We start from the raw sequence: 11,047 nt of genomic DNA, 5'->3' as shown, positions 1-11,047 counted from the left end.
TTTGGTCAAATTAGTCCCAATAAGGTACATTATTTTCAAATCCACTTATTCTCAGCCTGAGCAGTTCCTTAACAATTCCTTATTTTTTTAACCATTTTCAGCCTCGAGTTCCTTATAAACGTGTTCCTTATATAAAAAAAAAATGTGTAGTAGTTTATAATTACTTGTATAGTCAAGTTTCTATCGAGTCAAATGTAAAAAAGCAAAAAAATCAAGTACAATTTATAGAAATTTCGAGTAACTGAGTAGGAAACATTTAAGTTCTCGATCGAGTCAAAAATGTTTTATCATGAGAGTTTATTATTAAATTTTCAACAGTGCCATCAATTTTTTCGACGGGCTCGGAGTTCAGGAGACTTTTGAGTCAAACAAAGAGGTTCCTTCTGTTCTGTATATTCGTAGTTTTTTTAATTTTGAATAAACTAAACAAGAATAAATGCTTGATAGAATATGGCTACAATCGACGTCGAAATATATTGACAATTTTGGGTATTTTAACGTTTTTCAGAATTTAAAGATCGGACGAAAAATGCAGTTTCAGTACTTCTACTTTGTTTCATTCCTCATTGGATTTTTCGATTTGGGAGGGGTTAAATGGCTTCCAGGCTATATTCTCAGCCATATTGGAACATTTTTGAGGTCCTAAATTTTAAGTCTAATGTTAAAACTCAGAATTAATACTCTACTTTCAAACCGTATTTCAAAGCACTTACAATCACTTGCAGTTTTAAAGTTTTGAGGGAATTCCCCTTATTGGGCCAAATGTTTCGGCGCCGGTCGGTTTACTCGCGTCAGTGGTTATGGTCGTAGGAAAACCTCATCCCCGTGTATCCCAGGCTTTATTTACGTTACTGCTTACTGATTGACGCCATTATCTAGCGCTATCAGTAAGCATCAAAAAGCTGATAATACGCAGGGAACGAGGTTGGTCGTTATAGTATAAGATGAATGAAATAAATACAATGGAGATAAAGCTCACAAATAAACATCGTGAAATATAAAATTCAAGTTCCCTAATAATAAATTTCATAAATCTTTTTATCAAGCTGCTCTTCGTCAAAGTTATTTTCATTATACTCCTTTTTCTCTAAATCCTTCGTTTTCAAAGGAACCATAACACAATCTTCATTGACATTTTTGGTTCCGTTTTTCTTATGACAGCATACCTTTGTACCAAAGTCACTCAAAATGTTTCGAAATGTTCTTAGATATATCGTAGGGTTGATCACAGAGTTAAACGCAGCTAGAAGCTGAAATGAAGATAAAAGTTGCACTCTAGTCCATGGGTCTATTCTCGGTGATCCAGTATACGCGAAAATATACATCAATGAAATTGGTAGCCAACAAACCATAAAAAGTCCAACTATTACTGTTGCTAACTTGGTGTATTTTAGTTCCTTGCTACTACTCGTTTTTAAGTTTGATTTTTGACCCGGTGTGCCAAAATATTCGGTTTTATTATCTTTCTGGTAATGTTTTATTTCATACTCCTGAAGTCTCTTAACCAAAGCTGTACTCCTCCGCCAAATCATGAAATAACAGCAAATTAGAAACACACTGGTTGGTAATGTCAAACACGGCAACAAGATTGATAAGATCGAATCTAAACTTGTCAATTCGTTACTCGCAAATTTATACCATATTAAAATCGCTAAAACCAAACCACAAAACCATGAAATTATACACGCGTAAATCGCAAATTTTCGAGCATAATATCGATATTTAATCGGTTTTAAAACCAATGCTAATCGATCAATAGTCACCGATATAAGCACCAGGATTGATATCAACCACGAGACATGCAGTAAAATAGATAACACCATAACAAATGAAGATGAATGTTGAAATGCTAATGGAATTACCAGAGCTATCAGTAATATTAATCCAACCAAACCATCAATAATAGATAGATTTAACAAGAAAATCTGAGAACTGTCAAACTTCTTTCTACGGTTAGATGATTTTCTCGATTTACCAACGATGACAACGATTTGTAGAATGTTGAATATCAATGCAAACAAGCCAACAAAGATCCACAGTATGGTGAAGATTTGGAACACAACTTTGGATGACGTTGGCAAACGTAATGTCCCTGTTGGTTTTAAGGTGATGTTCTGATTTGCTGATAACTCCATGCTTGTACAGTTGAGAAAAGAGTCAAAGTCTATCTGAAAATACACGAAAACAAATATAAAATCTTCTGGGATGTGACGAGACGCGTATAAAATCGATTCAATTCAAGATAAACTAAAACCTAACAAATTCATAGTCTAGTAATTTATTTATTTCATTCACAGACCAAACTATTCATTCCAGCTTAATTGAGTCAAAATAGAGTATTAGACCTTTAGAAAATAATTAATCCTTGCTTCATTATGAAAGTAATTGGTGTATTTTGACTTGTTTATCTTATTGCTTTAGAGACATGCTTCATTAATCTGAAGTCTATAGATTATCAAAAGCTTCTATACTTCTTATCTTGTTCCTACACATGTCTAATTAGCAACGTCGTATTGTAGTCAAAGCAATAAAGCAATGTCTGAAGTGTAGAGTTAAACCAGAGCCAGCGAAAGAGGGCTAAATGGAGATCAGATAAATGGATCGGGTCAGATGGTACCGTTTTCACCACCTTAATTAAGGGTTATACTTATAAAATTCATTCTTTAAATGCTAACAAATGTGTCAAGGGAGTGATTTACAGTTATAGTTTCAAAAGTAAAGCCCATTTTGTTTTGGCGTCTAGAGTAACATCCGTGCCTTGACTTACACGCTTTTTTATAAGAACAATTTTATAAATATACAACGCTTAAATTTTGCCAAAACTTAAGAACAAATTAAGAACAGTCGTTACTGAGAAGTACAGATTTCCATTTTAATTAATATGTCAAGAACATTCTAGTTCGAAAAACTCATAAAATTCAGAGCTGCCCAGCCAGAGCCATAACTTATTGGTTTTCTATAAAAACCGTGTATCTAAGGTGTTACTGCTCTCATATGTGATTTTACTAATGTACACGATTGTTTAACCTACGCGGAGCGCTTAATAACTACTTGTGGTATAACAAAGGAAATTTCCCAAAAAAGGAAATTTCCTAGATTCATTAATTCTCTAGGGATAAGAAAAAGACAAACTTATTACCAGGCTACCATTTAACCAGTTAAAACCATTTAACCGGTATAAGAAGAGTGACAAACAATTATTTGTTCAAATTAACTATTTGTCTAACACTATCCTTAGGCGTGAAGCTATGAATGCCATCCTCGGTCGCTTTAGGCTCCCTGCGGTGGCAAAAGAACAACTATCTTTTTTTAAAGACCCAAAATCATGAATATCAAAGTTTTACCTCTCAAAGAATACAAAAAATTGGAACAAGATTTTGCAAAAAATGTCAATAATTCTCGCTTTTCTCTGGAAGTCATTTTTTTAATTTTTGGCTCAGACACTGCTCGTCTACTCACAAAAAGAAAACAACTAACCCCAGTCTTAAAATTCGCTTTGGTTACGGGAGCTCTCATGTATCACGTCTCTCTTTTAGATGTAACTCATCAGATTTCAACATGATTGTATTATGGCTATACCAAGTTCAATTTCAATTCACGATTCTTGGACGGAAAAAACAACCAAAAAACTGTCTGAACCGAGTACGAATATTTAATTTTTCTCTTTTTCATTTGAAGAAATAATCTACAAATATTTTAATGTAGGGGTAATTATGTCATAGTCGCTTCCCGTATAAACAGATTACTCCAAAAAAAAAATTTAAAAGTACTGTTCATCAGAGGTTTTTGGGTAGGCATTTTCGGCTTAAAGTTCTTGGTCTTTTTAAAACTACTATTTGTCTTTCGCACTGTACAACCGTTGTATATTTTCTTCAGCGTATCGATTCCTCATTCGAACGGAAGCTATATCGATTCCACACTGAGGGCAATTAAACATATTTGGCATGTCCATACAGTTTCCACAATATAAATGTCCGTTCATACATTGGTAGATATGTATAGGGGGTAGAGGTATCTCGAAACAGACTGGACATTCATGGTCTTCATCCTGCTTCCAACCTTCTTCATCACTCTCCCCACTCTCTTCTTCTAAGTCCCCGACCTTAGATGTCGAACTAGGTGCTGCCTTGCTTTTATTTTTACCTTTGGAGCCTGTTTTAAAGAATTTTGACTTTTTAAAAAGTTTTAATTTGGAAGATTTCGACTTTTTGGAGTTTGCTTTTGCTACTGGTTCACATTCTTCCACGTTTTGTTCATTTGTTGCACTAGCTACATCACTCTCTTCTTCTTTATGGTCTGAAGGCCGAGCTTCATTTTCTTGTTCTGCCGCAGCAGTTTCATTAGCTCCTTCTTCAGATACGTTTGTAGTCTCTTGGGAATTATTTTTGCCAGAATCTGTATTAGGTTTAGGTATAGTAAATAAAACCTTTAGCCTTTCAGTTGTTGTTTTAAAAATATTTTCCTTAGGCTGTTGTTGCACGTCCGTATCATTTTCATTTGTAGTGTGATCTGCTGGCACATGTGATTGTTCCGTTTCTCTCGTATTGTCAGGTTGATTTTTAAAACGAAACATGTTAGTTAAATTATTTTTACCGTCATCAAAAATCTTTGCAATATCGATAGAATTCTTTGACGGAGTATCACATTCGTTTGCTTTCAAGGATTTCTCTCTCAATAATCTGTTCTCATATTTTTCAATTTCAATAGCCATATCGAAGTAAGTTAGCTCCATGGCTATTTGATATGCTGTTTTATCTTTGCTTGTTTTTAAGAATGGGTCGATCCCCTCTTGTATTAGAACGTCGACGGCATCATGCTTTCTAGCAAAAGCTGCTTTATGAAGAGCACTCCAATTTTGCTTATTTTGCGTGTTAATATTGAAATCAGCGTTAAATAAAAACTTCATAATTCGAATGTTTCCATTTTTAGATGCCTCGTGTAATGCGTTATCTCCCAAAATACATGCGATGGAGGGATCTGCATCATGGTCTCGCAGCACTAGCACTCCATCATAGTGTCCTTGAGCGCAAGAGATATGTAATGCCGTTCGACCGATTGAGTTCTGTTTGTTTACATTGGCGCCATTTTGAATTAAGACTTCCATGACATCACTGTACTCCATTTGAGCAGCAAGGTGAAGAGGAGCATTGCCGTTTTTGGTTTTGTGGATCGCATCAGGTTTCTTGCTAAGAAAAGTTCGTAGATTTTTCAGGTTTCGTGATTCGACAATTTTAAATATGTCAGTTTTCAACATGATGTACCTTTTACCGTCTGGTTAGCTGGTTAGGATATGACGTACACTAGGGTCGATTTCATTGGTTTTCGTGTAAGCTGAAAATATATTTTGAAAGTTCTTCAACGAGTACTTTAATGCCAGAAGATTTCACGACCAAAATCTAAATACCTAAAATTAGATTCTATCAAATCAATACCATACTCATTCTTTAGATCTTCAGCTTATTACGTTAAGAAAAGTCCACATCTTTTATCGAGGACAAAAGCTTTATCTTTTATTGATAAAATATTATTCAATTATTCTACTAAAGGCTGCAGATGAGGGGTATGCGTGGATGGGAACTCGCCACCCTTAGAGTAATTAGAATGATTAGTTTTTTTTGAAGATTTTCCTTCGTTTTCCTAAGATCTTAGGGACTAAATCTAAAGGGGCTAAAGAGAGACTAATCTAAAATATTTTTGTAACCCTTAGTGAGACTATAGTATGTGAAAAATGACCCTTCGTCCGCCCATATCTATTACCCATTTTTGTCTAAACAAGAATCTTTGTTGACTTTCGGACTGTAAGTCTCGCGGTATCAAATCATCAAGTAGTGTGAGTCGCAGACCTCTACAAGACTGCAGGTCAAACAACAAGAACAAGTAAAATTTTACGGAGGTCAAACTTGACGAATTTTCTGAAATTAAAACATCTTTCCTTGATCAAATTGTTCTAATTCTGCGTACACTAAATATCATGACGAAATTCAATATAAAAATATTCCACATATGATATTTCTTTTCCTCAGGTGAAGGATTAACCTATTGCTCTAGATATACTGAATAGATTTTCTCTTATAGCCTTCCACTAGACTGAATCGTTCCATTCATTCTATTAAAAAAAATTTACGATTTGGATTCAGAGTTGAATGGTGAATCAATTGGAAAACTAAAAAAATGAATGATGAAATTTTAGATTCAAGAAAGATAAAATTTTAAGAATGAATCCGAGACAAGTATCTAGGTGATTGCGAGTTTCAGGGTCGGGGCGATTCAAGTGACGGTAATGGTATGTGCCGCCCTGAAGGGTGCCTTTTTGGAACCAATCAGTCCCTGTAAGAGTTGGAAAAGTCAGGAAATCAAATCTCAGTCCTATTAAGGCTCGATTATTCCTATTGACATTGGACACACTCTTTGTTAGAACAATGAGGTTCAAAAATGCCAAAAAAAAGACAACTTGTGGATAACCCTCAGCCTGGAATAGCGAAATGTTGGGCAAATTAAGGGTCAAATCGGTGAAAATAGGTATCAAGCCCTAGAAAAGTCTAAAAAAACTTTAAAAAAATAAGAACAGCCGAGCCTCAACAAGATTTGCTGGTTCTTATGAAAAAAATAGTGAAATTTTCCCCAAAAAGATAACAATGTCCATGATGAGATGGAAAAACACCATTCTTATAAAAAATTATGTAATTGAATTGATTTTTTGCCTTTTTTGAGAAATTAAGGAAAAAGTAGGTTGATGTCAAATGATGACGTCACAAATCTTTAATTTCAATAACTGGATAGGACTAGGCTTTTGACTCATATCAAAAGATTATGAAATTGTTGTTTTTACACCCGGGACTGGGGGCACTGACCTTAACGGCCGACGGGGACGTCGGGTACGAATTTTCCCAATTTTAGCTAATTTTGCCTAAGTACCCCCGGGTTTTTACATTCTATCTGGTATGAGAGAAAACAAAGGTTGATCCCCAATGAACGTTACGAACTTTGATATATCACTTTTACTTAAAGTTTCGTCTTTTTATGACTATTTTTTACAAGTTACAAGATTATATAGGTTTTTATGTTAAAATACATTTTAAAATAAATAAGATATTTTCATACATCACTTTTTTACCATATTTCTAATTTATGCTAAAATACTTTATTTAGATATTTTCCACCAGTAGTTCGTTTCAGTTTATTGCTGACCCGTTTGTTTATAAATGTTACGGAATAAATTACATTGTTTTTTTTTTTACAATAGTGCCGATTTTTTGGGTGACACATCAGGTCTCCACCCCTTAACGACGAAATTCAAAAGTTTCTTTGATTCCAAATTTGAGATTTTCACTTTATGATCATTTTTAAGTGAATTTAATGTTTCTTTGTCTAAGATATCCAATAATAAATCTCCATTGACTTGATTCTTGATACAGAAATTTCCGAAATCAATTAAGTTAATAGTGGTCATGTGTAAGAGAACGTCATTTTCCGACCAGTCTCTTGGGTTTAGACTATTCCTTCGGGAGGCTTCAGTAATTTGTCTGTCTTCAGATTGCGGGCGCCAACCTTTTATATATTTCACAATTTTCTTGGCTTGAAATAATGATAATTTAAGATCATTGACCAAATCGTCAATCTCAAGGTCTAATAAAAGTTCACCGTTGATTTGATTTTGTGTGAATATATCTTTGAAGTCGTAAAAGTTCAATGTCTCTAATATGCGACAGACGCCATCTTCGTTTAATTGTCGTATTTCGTTAATACTCTCTAACTGTCTTGAAGTTAAAGGTGATAAATCTTGATTTGTTGTCTTATTGTTCTCTACTTCGTTAGACTTATCTTTTTCAGTGTTATGAAAATTCATCATGTTGATTGTATTTTGGTTAGTTAAAAAGTCTGTTTGATAGTCATCGGTTGCCGGTTGGTTTTCTTGTTCTGTGCTAATCAGATTTGAGTCAACACCCCATAAGTAACTAGAGCTTGATCCACCTTGAGAAGAATAAGTTTTTCTTCCCGATGACGGTGAATCCTTCAAATTCATCGGTAAACTCCATTCAGAAAACGTATCAATCGTATCACTTGGATTGCTTGACGGTGCATCGGGCGACATTCGGGATCTGGATCTAGATAAAGATCGGGAGCGTGGATGTTTACGTCCTGATAGACAAATCCCCGAGTCGCCACTTCCCTTGCGACTGTGTCTTCGTCGGCGACCGGGAGTCATCGTTTGGTCAATAGACATTGTCATGGCTTCCATACATTCGGTGATTCGGGAGAAAGACTCATTCCCAATACTGTCACTCCCGTTTGAGGTCGGTGCGATCGATAGCAGATCGGTAGTCGAATGACCATCGTCACTCTGAATGAACGAGCGAGTTTCATCTAATTCGTCTTGACTTTTCTGTTTGTTTCGCCCATTCTTATCTTTCCCAATTTTACTCGACATTGATTTTCTAAGTCCTTTAAATTTGAAAAAGTTCTCAAAATTCTTTCCAAGATCTAAGCTCTTGTTACGATTTTTAACAATTGTCGAGGTTGATTGTGTCTTCTTGGGTAGCTCTGGTACTGATGTGGTTGAACTATATCTTGAAGAAGCATCTGTGGAGCTTCTTGTTCGGTTGTACATTCTAGGTGCAGATCCGCGTCTGGGAATCATTGGAGTACGCAAATCATCAAAAGTCTGTAAAGTGACTCCTGAATAAGGATCTGATGGGCTACAATAATCAAATTTCTTTAAATCAACTTGTGATTGACTGTTCGGGTAACGATAAGGACTCTTCTTAATTCCAGTAGCAACTTGAATAGTGACTGGTAGCTCAGCTGAGAATGTCAATGCATGTCTCACATTGTCAATGATTGTTGTGGCCAGTATAGAGTTCATAGCTCGTTTACGTTCAAGGGTTAAAAGTCCCAAATGTGGCCCATAAGATGAGTTTTTCTCTGTATTACTCAAAAATTGTACATTGATTGGTAATTTAAATTCTTTAATCAAATCTGCAACAATGTAACGCTTATGAAGTTGCTGGTATGAAAATGTCTCTGTGAAGCTTCCCACAAAATGCATCGGGAGAGTGATCGTACGACCGTCGTTATCGTTTTGATCGTCGACTCGACAATTCAGTCCCGCGATATCACCATCGCCAGTCATGACTTTATCTTTAAGCTCTAATATCGTGTCTGCTGTCAATTCAATATCGTCACAACCTAAAGCGTCTTGTTGCAGTGTCACGAAACTTGGTGGTGATTCACAGTAACAAAGTTCACGAATGTCTTTAAAAGTACGGGGTGACGTCATGGCGATAACACGTAACTTAAATGGACACGATAGCGGAATATTCAATTCGCGACCGTAAATATCTTGACCTGTGACATTCTCAATCTTCTTTTTCCCGTGAATGGTGAGAATTTGTCCGCTAGCTAGCGCATCATCTTCATCGATCATGTGACCTTGATGAATACGAACTACTTGTGGTAACTCGAAGTTTGGATTGTCTAAAATGAATTTGAGTTTGTACTCTGTGTTTTTCCATACTAAGTCGTCTGGATTCATGCTGAGTTCCATAGGAGGGCTACTCGTTGATGATATGATACTCATTGCGCATGGGGCTATTTTTGCTGTCCTTGCTGTTGTTTCTATGTTCTTTTATTGTGCTGAAACGAAATAAGGAATACCATTAAATTTCTGATTACCAAGCAAACCATTAACGCAAGATTGACAGTAATAAAAATTGAGAAACACGGGAAAAAAATATTTTGAATTGCTTTTTGTAAGATCAGTACACATCTTCATAAATGAGGAAAAGGTTCGGGGAATTTCCATGACTTTTCCCACCTCCGATAAAGAATTCCAAAGTTTTACTTTGAACATATTCATAGACCGTAGGCTATACAGGAGTCGTTATCATCGACCTTCTTCCAAACCAAGAATGACTCAGTTCCTCAAAAGTTAAGAAAAATGAAGATATCATCTCTTCCTTATTCTTTAGCCTATTTTCATCACCCCTAAACTTAAAACAAGGAATATATAAATCCCCCGAAAGAAATATTGAAAATAATAGAAGAAAGGACACAAAAAACCAATCAATTTTATCATCTTAAGCTTCTATAATCTCATCCCAAATCTTCAGTTTTATTTTTCAGTTATCCTTTTCACATAAAATTGACTTAAATCGTTAGAACAGGGGTCTTATAAATATATAAATTTCTGTTTGAATCCAACATATCCCTTAGGTTATCCCTTTATTTCTAAATAGCTGTCTCGTTTCTATCGAAGGAAAAATCGAATAAACCCGATGAACACAAAGTTTTCTTAGAAAGATATTCAAATGCAATTTTGAATGTTTTCTCAGATTTAAGATTTTCGTCCTTAAAAGTCTCCAAGTCTAATAATACAATCCATCAAATTCGACAAGGTAAAAAAAGACAGGTTTCAAATATTTTTCGTTTTTTCTTTCTTTCCTATCGATAAATCTTAATTAATCAATCAATCAATAAACACGGCCTTAACAAACTTAAACCGACTTAAGTCGATCTCTGATTGAAATTCGATATTGAAACATGTTAAAAATCTCGAGAGTGGAAAAAAAAAAAAGAAAACGAAAAATCAAAGCAAGAAAAAGACTGAAAACAAAAGCCCCTTAAAACATGTGTTCTAGATTGCACTGCGAGAGTCTCTTTGTTTTCTTCTTCATTTATCACGTTTCAGAAAGAACAAAAGCCATAAACACAAAATAATAATAATAGTAAAATCACTTGTTAATAAAAATTTCATAAATACTTTCACACGCCTACAGAGAACAATGAAATAACAATTAATAAAATTGTTATCTACAATTGATTCATCTTTTTGCCTTTTTGTTTCTTTTTAGGAAATGATGAAAAATATGCTTGAAATGAATGCTCATTTTTAGAGTTTCTCCTTATCAAAAATATAACAATTTTTGGATCAAATGAAGATGAAAATATAGAAAATGCAATAAACATTTCAAAAAAAAAAACCATCAGAAACAGTGAATTAGTTCTTTATAAACTTGCATTTAAATTTGACTGATATGTTTGTGTGATA

At 34.7% G+C, this 11,047-nt stretch overlaps 3 protein-coding genes across 6 annotated transcripts in view; all 3 read right to left on the bottom strand.

The window, feature by feature from the left end:
* Positions 1-662: 662 nt before the first annotated feature.
* Positions 663-2,342, bottom strand: LOC136822935 (adenosine receptor A3-like). Its single transcript, XM_067079239.1, has one exon. It carries the CDS (start codon positions 2,133-2,135, stop codon positions 1,014-1,016), a length of 1,122 nt encoding a protein of 373 aa, XP_066935340.1. The 5' UTR covers positions 2,136-2,342; the 3' UTR covers positions 663-1,013.
* A 1,301-nt stretch (positions 2,343-3,643) lies between these two features.
* On the bottom strand, positions 3,644-5,325 carry LOC136822931 (ankyrin repeat domain-containing protein 50-like). The gene has a single exon (XM_067079235.1). The coding sequence runs from the start codon at positions 5,252-5,254 to the stop codon at positions 3,833-3,835; it is 1,422 nt and encodes a 473-aa protein (XP_066935336.1). The 5' UTR covers positions 5,255-5,325; the 3' UTR covers positions 3,644-3,832.
* Positions 5,326-6,992: 1,667 nt separating this feature from the next.
* Positions 6,993-11,047, bottom strand: part of LOC136822830 (uncharacterized) — a 94,146-nt gene continuing 90,091 nt past the window's right edge. For all 4 annotated transcript variants that reach the window (XM_067079141.1, XM_067079142.1, XM_067079143.1 and 1 more), the window contains one exon: positions 6,993-9,633. In XM_067079141.1, the coding sequence (XP_066935242.1) occupies positions 7,235-9,577 (2,343 nt within the window). In that variant the 5' untranslated portion in view covers positions 9,578-9,633 and the 3' untranslated portion in view covers positions 6,993-7,234. The remainder of the gene's footprint in view (positions 9,634-11,047) is intronic.

This window comes from Clytia hemisphaerica, unplaced genomic scaffold (assembly GCF_902728285.1).
Source record: "Clytia hemisphaerica strain Z4C2 unplaced genomic scaffold, Clytia hemisphaerica genome assembly, whole genome shotgun sequence".
NCBI classification, from domain to species: Eukaryota; Metazoa; Cnidaria; class Hydrozoa; order Leptothecata; family Clytiidae; genus Clytia; species Clytia hemisphaerica.
The sequence above is the reverse complement of the archived record's forward strand: the minus strand, read 5'-3'. Positions and strand labels throughout refer to the sequence as shown.